Source organism: Orussus abietinus, unplaced genomic scaffold (assembly GCF_000612105.2).
Source record: "Orussus abietinus isolate OABI.00-Male unplaced genomic scaffold, Oabi_2.0 scaffold173, whole genome shotgun sequence".
NCBI classification, from domain to species: domain Eukaryota; kingdom Metazoa; phylum Arthropoda; class Insecta; order Hymenoptera; family Orussidae; genus Orussus; species Orussus abietinus.
In genome coordinates, this window is record NW_019394381.1 from 10,651 (window position 1) to 22,818 (window position 12,168).

At 38.7% G+C, this 12,168-nt stretch overlaps 3 protein-coding genes across 6 annotated transcripts; 2 read left to right on the forward strand and 1 right to left on the reverse strand.

Annotated features, from left to right (window-relative positions):
- Positions 1 to 634: 634 nt before the first annotated feature.
- Positions 635 to 7,608, forward strand: LOC105698612 (zinc finger with UFM1-specific peptidase domain protein). Of its 4 annotated transcripts, none has more exons than XM_012422993.2 (8): positions 635 to 1,211; positions 3,240 to 3,478; positions 3,599 to 3,902; positions 4,302 to 4,729; positions 5,528 to 5,930; positions 5,993 to 6,120; positions 6,517 to 6,740; positions 7,476 to 7,608. In XM_012422993.2, the coding sequence occupies exons 1-8, from the start codon at positions 1,006 to 1,008 to the stop codon at positions 7,518 to 7,520; spliced, it is 1,977 nt and encodes a 658-aa protein (XP_012278416.1). In that variant the 5' UTR covers positions 635 to 1,005; the 3' UTR covers positions 7,521 to 7,608. The 4 variants fall into 4 exon arrangements, with proteins under 4 accessions (XP_012278416.1, XP_012278442.1, XP_012278423.1 ...); XM_012423019.2 differs by lacking the exon at positions 635 to 1,211 and adding an exon at positions 1,997 to 2,025; XM_012423000.1 differs by lacking the exon at positions 635 to 1,211 and adding an exon at positions 2,069 to 2,287.
- Positions 7,609 to 9,676: 2,068 nt separating this feature from the next.
- On the reverse strand, positions 9,677 to 10,562 carry LOC105698627 (cytochrome c oxidase copper chaperone). Its single transcript, XM_012423033.2, has 2 exons — positions 10,340 to 10,562; positions 9,677 to 9,884 (listed from the first exon to the last, which is right to left on the reverse strand). Exons 1-2 carry the CDS (start codon positions 10,438 to 10,440, stop codon positions 9,800 to 9,802), a joined length of 186 nt encoding a protein of 61 aa, XP_012278456.1. The 5' UTR covers positions 10,441 to 10,562; the 3' UTR covers positions 9,677 to 9,799.
- Positions 10,563 to 10,844: 282 nt separating this feature from the next.
- LOC105696746 (mitochondrial import receptor subunit TOM7 homolog) lies at positions 10,845 to 11,984 on the forward strand. Its single transcript, XM_012419449.2, has 3 exons — positions 10,845 to 11,062; positions 11,268 to 11,316; positions 11,626 to 11,984. The coding sequence occupies exons 1-3, from the start codon at positions 10,963 to 10,965 to the stop codon at positions 11,639 to 11,641; spliced, it is 165 nt and encodes a 54-aa protein (XP_012274872.1). The 5' UTR covers positions 10,845 to 10,962; the 3' UTR covers positions 11,642 to 11,984.
- Positions 11,985 to 12,168: the final 184 nt, after the last annotated feature.

The following is a 12,168-nucleotide window of genomic DNA, read 5'->3' on the forward strand; positions in this document are numbered from 1 at the left end:
GTGACGTCTAAAATTAGATGGCATTATAGAAAAGTGGAGAACTTCGGAGGCTTACCAACTTATGCTCCGATACCCTTTTCTACGCGGGTTTTATCATCCTTGCTGTGTCGGGGATATCTACGAGAGCTGCATCCTAAATGCACCAGGTCACATCTAAGATTAGATCGCTTTATAGAGGATTGAACTCTGGGGACTCACCTATTCCGCTTCGACGACTTCTCTTCTGGCAATTATTAATCCCTGCTGCAACTCTTGACTCTACAACTCACGTAATACCGAAAAGTATGAGTAAAAAGTGTCGGGTAGACTCAAAAGACTCACCGTGCGTTACTTCAAACCCCAGTCTTCTGAGGAATAAAATTGATCTGCCAAAACCTGGGGCTACGTGTATCAGATGATACCTAAAACCGCAACTAATTAAAGGAAATTAAGAAGACTGCGATAATGAGAATGAAATATCGTATTTTATTCCGAGACTCTTCTCTGTAACATTTTAAATCGTCGACTGGTGCAAGAAATTACGTGCAACAGACAACGCGTACAATAAATAAAGATCAGGAGCAGACTTCGGGAAGATTCTTCGTTTCCCCTTCTGCATCTTAATCTGAAGAAGAAGATAAATCAAAAGGTGTTAGCTTTACCGAGACTCACCATATCTCCTGAACACCTTTTCCCGCGAAGTGCATCTGCCAGAACTGCGAGCAAAGTGCGTGAAATGCCTAAAAGAAGGATTATAATGTACCGAATTCCCGAGATTTAGTGTTTTGTTTCGAGACCTGATACAGTCCTATCTTCTCGATACTCGGGATATCCATTCGGATATTCTTCCTCGTTAATTTCTCGTTCCAGCGGATGTATGTCATGGTCTATCCGCTTAAAGCACGACCTAGTTTAAACAGATACTGATAATTACAGTTTTTAAGAGTGAAAGCTAATAGCAAACCTCGAGGAACCGCTATGGACCGCTTTTACTGAGAGAATCGGTTCGTCGATCGTCGATTCAAGATGGCCGCCAGCAAACCACTCGAAATGAGCTACACGTGCGAGATCTGCGGATCGGAGGGATTCAACGACGAGGAGATGAGATCGCACATGGTGCTCTGCCACCTTCAAGGGGCGGCCCATTGTCCCTTTTGTGACCTTGGAGAAATCTCAGCCGCCGAGATGATGCTTCACGTTAACAGCGCCCACCTGGATTACCTTACACCTTGGTAAAGTATAACCTCGTTATCCTTATTTTTCTTCTAAGCGTGCCCTTGAATGTATCTGCATCCGTTCCCTCCAAGGGAGGCTCTCGATAATTGTTCATTCGGTCAATTAGTTCCCTTATCAGGGGGCGAGACTTCGGTGGTGAACATCTGCGTGAGAACTTCCCCCATCTGGCGGCAAATGGCAGAACTTAATATTGAGTTCCACTTTCACGCGCTTTAGTGCTAATTAAAGAGTTAAATAAAACGGTTCCACAATTATTATACTTAGTTTCCGAGACTTCGTGTTAAATCAAGGAAAACAATTACGGCACTTTATCTTATGTTCCACTTTTCTTCGCTCCTAGTAGTAATGAAAGGATTAAATACGCAAACTTCTCTCTCTCTCTCTTTATTGTTTTTTTCTTTTTTCGTAAGTATTTAAGAGGTGCACATATTATTGCCCTGCCGGGGGAAAAAAAATGTTAACGCGGTAGATTTGGCAAAGGTTTTGCTTGACATTCTTGGCACGACGCCCGGTTTGTAAACTAGGCCATTTGAAGCACAATCGGACATGCGTGGAATGCATTATTAATCGAGATCGATTCATTGTTTTTAGTCCAAACAGTTAGATGAAAGATTAAGCGCTCCCATGGAAATGAGATCGGTTCCTTTATCCGATTAGAAAGGTGGCGACATCTCACGACGGGAAGCCGAATCATTCTACCGACTCCCGATTTCACGATTATCTATTCATTCCTTTTCTCTGTACATTAATATTCCTCGGCACATCTGACAGCGTGGGAAACAATATTCAAAATGTTCGGTAGCATGTTAGGTGACATTGTGAAATTGATTGAGTTTTCCCGCCACATTGTGATACGACATTTTTCAGGGTTTCAGTTTTATTTCCACACATCCTAGGCGGATTTATTTATCTTCTAAGTTGGACGGTTGAATTGTTTATGTCAGATCTTGCTTTAAGATCTGGTATAGTGGAAAATCTACGCCGGGATGACGAAAAGGAAACGGTGGCATTTATTTACTATTTTCAACCGTACTAAGACGATATCTAACGCGAAATCTGTAGTGCGTAAACGGTAGTATAATAAAAGTTCATTTTATATTCGCTTAGTGCGAGCCATAAGTGTAACCTAATTTCTCGAAACAAGCTACCGAGTAGATATCGGAGAGGAGAATTGTTAATGCATGCTTTTGCCTTATGGAATTCACGAACAAAATGAATTAACCTTGTAATAAGTTCTGAGGGTTACAAATGTACGTAATAAAGGAATATATAAGTCAATTAACGTATAAATGGTATCGGAACATAACTTTAGTTTATGTTTACTTCTTGTGAGATATGCGTTTAACCTAATTTCTCACGAGACGACGATAGGTACATATCAGAAAAATAATTGTTAGTTAATGCATGTTATTATTCATGGTACCACCTGATTAACAAAAATAATTAGTTTTGTAACAATAGGTTATAAAGTGTAGAAAAGGAAATAGTAAATTAAAATGTAGATCATGCGTTAGTATGTATGCGACGGTGAAACTTCGTTTTGTATGTACTATCGGAGAACCGCATATGAAATCTGACTTCGGAAAAGTATACTGAGTAAAAATTAAGGGAAAATAATGAATAGTGCATGTTTTTAACTCCCAGTAGGAACTATTCAATGGAATAAATAAATCCTGTAAACATGAATCTCTTTAAAGTACAGGAAAGCAAGTATTACTGTAGATGAAATTAGGAGTCACTTAGCGCTTAAATGGCTTTATAATTTAACTTCATTTTATGCTCGCCTACTGTGAGTCGTAGATATAATCTAATTTCAGAGAAGGCTAATAGAGAGGTAGAAGTTACGAGGCAAAATAACTTGGATAATGCACATTTCTAACTTCTACTAGAAAATAATTAGCAATATTAATCTCGCATCAATGGGTTATGGAGTAAACAAAGTAGTAAATGGATTTATAGTTCATCGTTAAGATATGAATTGATTTTCCATTATTGTGACTAATAATTAATAATTTAATTCACAGTACCCCAGACAGTGATACAATGGCATTCATCGATGAGGATCCCTCAATGGATGGAGATCAGGATCATGAAGATCGCGGTCCTTCCTCTCTAATGTCGTTACACCCTCCTCACCTCCGGAATGGATGGGGCAGTTCTTCAGATATGCGCTCTCTTGCGCCACATAAGCCAGAGCCTCGCTCAGCCAGTTCTAATGTGAATCTGAATAATAATAACAACAACAATAGCAATGTCAATAATGGTACGGAAAACCCACAATGAAGTTATAGTTTATTGTAAAGGAAACGTTAACTTTTTTTTTTTTTGTACTTTCTAATTTAGCCTGGCATTGTGCATAAAAATAATTAAATTCATTTCACAGTGGTCGAAGGTGCAGCGGGTCATGGTTCTCCCCTTCGGTCCAGTTTGAACCTCCAGTTACGCTCTCATGCGTCGCCAAAACTCCCAGTACAGGAGTGTCCGATGTGCCCATACAGTTCGGACAGTCCACTGCGACTGGAGGAACACATTAACCGGCAGCATTTTGATCTGACGTCGCCTTCGTTTCCACCAGAGTCTCCACCATCTAGGGAAGGTGTATATAATTGTCCTCTCTGTGTGACGTCCTTCCCAAACTCGTCGGACCTCGAGCTGCACGTAAATATCGAGCACAAAGATATCCTCAGGTAAGACCAGAATATCTTTAAGGTGAAGTGAAAGTGACGTCGAAGAGTTCTCGTTCATGAAGCTTTTCTCCAAACTGGGTGCACCGAACAATTTCAAACTTTAACACGTGATTATGGAGGCCCTAAGGAAGAACGCGATGCTCGTGCAATTTCATTTTTCATAAAAAAAAACTTAATCCTCGTTCTAGCCTAGACTAAATAAAAAATGTAATTTCACGAGCATCAAGATCTTCCTTAGGGCCTCCATAATCACGTGTTAAGGTTTCAAACGATTCGGCGCACCCAGTTTGGAGAGAAGTTATATCAATATTTTGACGTTCTGATATATAGAACCCTTTCATGTCACCTTAATACATTTTATACGGACAACTGAGATGCATTCTAAAATACTTTAAACAGTCCAGCTAATGGCGCAGCGTCGCAGTCTGAATTAGCGACAGTAGGCGGGGACACTCCAGCTTGTCCGGTTTGCTTGAGCAGCTCCTTCAGGAACAACGACGAGCTGACCGCGCACATTGACGAGCACTTCAGTAAAAAGAGCACGCCCTCGCCGGTAACACCCGATCTTTCGTCGGACAGGATGCTAGCAAGAGACATGGAACGCAGAGAGAAGGAAGTAAGGAGACGCAGAGAGCAGAGGGAGTTCGAAATGCTCAGAGCGCAATACGGCATGGACAATCAGGGTAATTTTAAGGAGCAGAGCGTCACCAATATGCAACGAGCCGTGTATGCAGGAGAGATGTCTGTCGCAGACTACTACGAAAAGCAGATCGAACTAAGGGTAGCTGAAAGCAGTGGCATCGATGACGGGAGTTCTTGTACCAGAGGTAAATATTCCAATGAACGGTCTGATGCCCACTTCCACCAACCTCGGTTAAATCATTGATCACCTAACCGTAGGTTAAAGTCAACATCAAAGGTAATCGTGGGTTAAAAACCTAAATGTTCCACCACATTTATTTAGAGCGTGATTGGTTGATACTCCGATAGCCTAAAAAGCAAGATAAATGCTCCCTTATCGAGACACGAAGTCATTTGACAGACGCCAGCCTCAAGAAGTTAAGTTCCTTGGTTAAGAATTAATATGAAATATTTTCAAGCGTACTTGGATCACTAAGATATTGTAAATGGGATAAAAAAACGTCTTCTTCCGTTTCGTCATTAGAAGATGTTGATGCATCCTCGATGTAGTCCATATTTTTCCCACGTTTGTGCAGTTTTTTTGCTTGAGGTTCGATTAACCGAAGCTAAACAATCTAATTTCGCTGGTTAATCTAAACGGCGGTTAATGGAAGTTAACCCGCCGTTGAAATGTAGAACGTGCAACTCCTAACCTAGGATTAGCCTTTTGACCGAGGTTGGTGGAACCGAGCACGAGTGTTATTACTGATTATTACTAAGTTATTCTAGTTTAAAACACGGAATGTTAAAAAGGACATGTCGTGTTTCTTTCTCCGACATTTTCTAATACCTCTTCATGTATATCCTCTACTCATGACATCTTTACCATACGTCCGTGGTACATAAATATTACTAATTTAATTAATTGAGCTCGGGATTTTCTGCAATACAAATGAATGTCTAATGGCAATCTTGGCTCGGTACTAATTCCTTTTCTCTCAAAGGGTTGATCCCCAGGATACGAGCAGCTAGCCAAGCGAATACGAACGTCGTGAACACGTGGACATGTTCAACGGTGGATCACTATGGATCGACGTACGGAGATAAAGGCTGGGGCTGTGGATACCGTAATCTTCAGATGCTGATTTCTTCGCTGTTGCAACACACCGGTTACAACGAATTAGTGTACAGAGCCTGGAGCTCTGTGGCAGGAAGCAGTAGCAGCACGGAGAATCCTCTCCGTAGCTCAATACCCTCCATATCGAGGTTGCAGAAGATGATCGAATGGGCCTGGTCTCAAGGCTTCGACGTCCAGGGTGCCGAACAGCTCGAAGGGAAACTGGTCAACACTAGAAAATGGATAGGCGGTTCAGAAGTAGTCACATTATTGTCCAGTCTCAGGATAAGGTGAGAGATCAAAAACTATTCGGTCCTCCTTCGATAATTCCAGGGGATGTTCCTTATTGCAGGTGTCAGCTCATAGACTTTCACAGACCAACCAGTTCTGATGGCAAACACCCTGAGATGTTCAATTACGTCTTGCGGTACTTTCAACAGACGGAGGACTTCAAGCCTCCACTATATCTTCAGCACCAAGGTGGATAGAAGTGGATCAGACTTATTTGGAAGAACTGCCGCACTCTTAAAGATTCATTTTCAGTTAAGGAGGTAGACCAGGGTAACGGGTTGACATAGGGATTATGATACACGATGATGGTACCTTTGGGAATCCTTTTTTCACCTGTTAACTGTGCTCGACGTGTATGCAGTAATCCGTAACGTTACAGTAAATTTAGCAATGCAACCAATTTTCCGTCTAGTACACGTAGGAGGATCCACACAATTTGGAATAATTTATGTATAATGACAGGAAATTGTGATAGCATGTTGTCTGCTTGTAAAGAAATTCCCAAAAGTGTCGAGCCTTTGACCCGTTACTCCGATCGACCACTTTAGGTTTAATTCAATTCTTAATTTTATTCTGCAATTTCAGGTCACAGCAGAACAATCGTAGGAGTAGAACAATTCAGAGATGGGTCTATAATGATGCTGGTACTGGATCCCAGCCACAGTCGATCGCAAATGATGCAATTTAATAATACTAGCACTAGTCTGAGTGCAATGCGACTGATGCGCAAGTCCATGGCTGCAATGAAAGCTAAACAGTACCAGGTCGTAGCGGTTGTAGGAATCATGGACACCGAGTCCCAATATCAGGTAATATTCATTAATCAAACCGCAGACATGTGAAGAATGACTTTAATAAGTGTAACTAAATGCAAGGCTCATTTGATATGAAATTATGAAATATTTGGTACCCATATTGTTCAGGGTAGGCGTTATGAAACGTGCAAAGTGGTTTGGATTTAGTTGCTGCAAAAATCCTCATTTGACCAATCAGACGAGCAACATTACAGGAGGGCATCGATCATAAATTCGACAGTTTCTTATAACATACATTTATAAGTGGAGATAGTGTTATTGATCGTGATTTGTAGTTCGTAGAGAAATCGTAGCAACGAAGTTCCACCGACTATTGACTTTTCATAAGACCCTGTTTAGAGTGCCTTAAGGTGAACTGAGACACGTTGAGAAATTTGTTCGACGTCGGTAAAAGAGATTCTTCTAAACACCTACCTTGCCAACGTTCGTATTTATATCGACGGTTCTATCTAATACCCTTAAAAAATAAAGTGTCTAATTCGAATCGACTGATTTTAGGGGGGTTTCACTTCACCTTAAAGTCACCAAATCTGGTAATATGAGATTGAACATTATGTTACAATTTTTTTTTCTATCGAACCACTCATCAATAACGAGTAAATGTTTTGGTTTGCTCTATTTGAAAATAAATGTTCGATTAGAGTTTTCTACATAAGTCACTGCACAGATTATTAATTGTTTTATACATCATTAAAGCGAGATTAATCATTACCTATAAATCTGTTTCAGCAAAGTAAAGTTCTGTGCTCCCTCCGAGTTCCCTTGGACAGGTGAGACTTAAGGAGGACCGCGAACTGGAAGAGGATACGGCACCTCCACCTCGAGCTGTCATCAATAAACGTCATCGAAGTCTCGTGACCATCAAGAGCGAAAAGTCAATAGTCAGAGCAAGGAGATTCGCGCCACCCCACGAATAACTAGCTAAATATTCTCACATTCTTGCCCCCTCCAGAGATCGAGTGATCGCGTCTCGTTCTTGCTAAAGTATTTCTATTATTAGTTAATGAACGAATGAAAGAGATTAGATAGCGATGAATCTAACGAATTAATCCTGAGGCCTCTCGATGGCTGTGGATCCTTAGGAAGTCCTTCGCTCTCACAGATTGCGAGCCTCCGAAGGCAACTTATAAATTCTTCGTAGTCATTTCGATTGCTCAATATTTTTTTCAGGCTAGTACAAGGAACTGTTAAAGGGAACTTAGTCACGTACATATCTGGATGAAAGGTCTCTCAGCTCTTAACGTGGAAAATAAATCTGTGCGAATTTTACATCGATTCGAGTACTTTCCACTATTGGTCGTAATGTCTCACCTTGTTCCTTTCAGAATGTAGACGACAATAAATATTTCCTTTCGAGTGTGGATCAGATAAATGCAATTGTTCTCAATTAATAAACGATCCCTCTGATCCAGATATATGGGTTTCGAAGTTTCAGGAGTTACTTGTAATAATTGTGAGAAAAGTATTGAGAAGCTACGATGATTGGTTAACTCACGTGTATCTTCGGCTCTCCTTAATCCACGAACGAGCAGAATCCGACAACAATGAGGAACAACATTTCTTTAGACCGCTCTACAGTTATCGAGCGCCGACCAATCGCAAGCCATCCCTAAATTTGTGGTAAGTTTTCGGTGCGTTGACTGGAGAAAAGTTGGCAGCTGCGATGCTGACATCGAATTAATTCTAGTCATCCAATGATATAACAATACACTCTGTTATTTTCATTATATTTCGAAGCGGTGTTCAATCTAATAGATAAATAAATAAACTAATTAATAGGTGAGACACCGGAGAGACACCTATAGCTGCGATGCCGCTGTCAAATTAATCCATAATCCTAAATTAAGAAACCTCTGGATACTTTTTAATGCACTTCGACGTTGCTACTTTTTACTTAATGTCGTGTTTTAATTTCAGCCTCGGCCTCACTGGAAATATAAAGAATTGCCATGTTACTTGTATTTAATGCTGTACCATGAGTCTCCGATCGTTCGAGTGGTAGACCGTTAATTGGATATTTATGTTACAAGGAAATGCCACCCAAACGACGAGACTGCCAATATTCTTAAATATCTTATACGGAAACACATTATTTATTATAAGCGAGCTGTTGCACAGAAACTCTATGAAGTCAAGTTACAACTCATCCGACACCGTCACATACATGAAGTACAAGTTTCATACTTATTATAAATATATTTAATCAATAAGCTCAGCGATTTAAGACCATTGCATCTTTAGCTTGTAAGTCTACGGTGATATTAGAATTATACTCGGTTGTTTTAGATTTAATGTGTTACATTCACGATAACTTTCAAGGAGTATGTCCTAATAATATCCACAGGCTTTATTTCGACTTTGAATGAATACTTTAAATGAAATTGTTTAATTTCATGGAAAATCTCTCCGCATTTTAAGGGAAAGATTATTAATTCATGATCCAAACGGAATAATTGGAGAAACATAAATATTGGGGCATGCTCTTCATTTAGCTGACTTTAACATTACACATATTATACTATTGTAATATCTTTCGTTTGCATCGATATTTATATAAGCTTACTTTAGATTTCCTGAATTGCAAGATCATGTAATGTTTTATTTTCTTATATATACATTGCATTCGAGGCTTCCTATGTTTTATCTTAATATTCCACTCATAAATTCACCTTGAAATATCACTATAATGTGTAACACGCAGCATCGTCGACCTTATTACATTATTTGACGATATTTGATATCATTACAGATCATGGAAAGAAATACCATACCGCTTCGAGATTCTGGGCCTGACTCTCAAATCTTCTGCGTGACATAAATCATTTAACGATCCAATTATATCAAATCAAAATATATGCTTTGTTAGTATACCTTAATTTTTTATATCACTCATTCCTTGTTACCAACACAGGACAGTAAAGATTGCTTTGAAACGTTCTAAGAATGTATTTATACAATCAGTTTATACATACTATATGACTTAACAAATGCTGGTAATACTTTACATAGAAAATTATGAGTGACGGAGATCATCTTTGGTACTTCCCAAATAACTATATATTAAATCCCATGTCCCGCATGCATGTCTTGTGTGCCTCAATCAGATCCCTGCAATTTTCCTCGCCGTTCTCGACGATGCTGCAAGATTAAAAATTTTAAATTGTTCCAACCATCCCATGGCACATTCAGATTTTATTTAACCCTTAGCGCTTTGCAAGTTTCGGAACGTTATGACAGATGTCTCCATGGTGGAGCCAACGGAGCGCTAAAGGTTAATAATAAAAATTCAAGCATTACCATGAACGTAAAATAAGACATTTCTAACACAAGACCAACAAAAATTGATTCCCATCGACTTCACATTACGGATTAGTTAATAAATTGGATACCTTCAGTCTTTAAAATAAGTTCTAACTGAATAAGGGAGATTATAACCGTGTATGTAACATATAAAAAGAAATACTAGATTTTCAGAAATTCTAACTCCAGGAACTTCTTCGAGTCATCGTGAAATGTTAATTTCCGATTACACAAGTCGTCCTTGAAGCATGCAATTACGAGTCAAGTTCAACCTAACCTAGGAATTTACGTACCAAGTGTCGCGAGCTTTTCGAGTTTCAGGACAAGCGCAGCACGGCTTTAGTTTTTTCTCCGGTTCTTGATTTGCTTCCACTTTCGTCACGTTACTTCCCATTTTTATCAGGAAACGGTATAATCGATGATAAATCAACCCTTCCAAAAGGCTTCCGTCTTCACAATCCTATACTCTAGTAAAATCGACATTCAACATGAAGTGAAACAATAGAGATGAGTTGCGCCGCCACTGAGGGGTAACAGGTGACAAGTACATTATACGCCCACAACAAACCACCAGGGGGCAGCACAGGCCGATCGTGCGACCCTGCACGTGAGCAATCTCCCAACTCTGGGGGTCTATTAAGTAAAGCAAATTAAGCGAAAATGTGAAAAATGAGTAGCTCACAGTATTACGAAACGTTTTTGGTGGTGAAAATGCGAGACCATTCAGATTAAGAGACGATTACAGCGCCGCCATCCGTTGGCTAACGTACTATTCATCGAGCATCGAACGCCGTATCTTTCTGGGCTTCTATGGAGACTTCTGAATTCTTTGGCTATAGGCACGTTGAACGTGAATCAATCTTATTAAATCAAAGGATAAGTTAGCCAAAGAGACACGGCGAAACAATTTGGAATAATGGCACTCAGTCCGCAGACGAAGCAGAAAATTGCAGTCATTCTCGATATTTCCAAAGTCGTGTTCCACTGGGGATTTATTCCCGCAGTCCTGTATTTAGGTTAGAATCGCATATTACGTTTCACTCCAAAATCATTTAAGCATTAACGACATATCTAGGTTTTGCGGGAAGTCGTTTATAATATTTATGAATCTACAATTTTTTTCCGACGAAAGTTAATGGGTATTTCGTATGTTTTTAAGTCATTATCTGTACTTTAAGTTCATATTTATTTAATCAATTAATTTGTATGTTTTTGTTCTAGGATTTAAAAAAGGCGCGGAACCTGGAATGCCACCACTTACGCTAATGCAGTAAGTTTATTAGAAATTATTTTTAGAACGGCACACGTTTAAATATATTGATATAATGCATGTGAACAGATTCAATTTAGATGCCCAAAGACTATCACGTGGAAAGTTTCTTGTGGTTCCGTTGTTGTATGATCTGTGACGATCATACAATGTTACGGGATATGATTAAATTAATAATAGTTTTGTTTTCTATTTGGCATTTGTATATGTTATAAATTCAAATTTGTTTTGGTATCAGGACACGGAGTGAAATAAAAATGACAAATCATCCATTAATATATCTAATCTTGAATTTGTTTTATTTTTCAGTCTGCTGTGGCAGTAACCAAAATTCCTCGCCGCATTACACTTATTTGAAAATGTGTTTTTTCTTTATATTCTGGTTATGTGAATTGTAAAAAATTTGCCTGTGTATTTACTAGAATTATGTCAGTCTTGCAGATATATCTGTCAGTACCTTAGGTTAATTAAATCCTATTTCGTTACAATAATTATTTTAACCATTTAATATAAAGAAAATATACTTTGAACTCGTTAATAATGTTTGTATTATTACGGATATCTCATTTGCAATAATGAACAGATCATTTTTAAATAATAAACAATGCTGTACACGTTAAACTGTAACAATTAAGTATTGCGTGTGAATATATATTTTATTAAAGAAATGTTTATTATAAAGTATACATTTCCCTTCAGTATAGTATTTAAAGATATTTCTTTTCAAATGCACACAATAACGATGTTTCATTAATTTACTATATTTTCTGCCGATATTAAGATTTAATGATTTTTAAGAATGTACGACTTAACCTTGATATACTGAAAACTTAAATAATTCATGCTTACCAG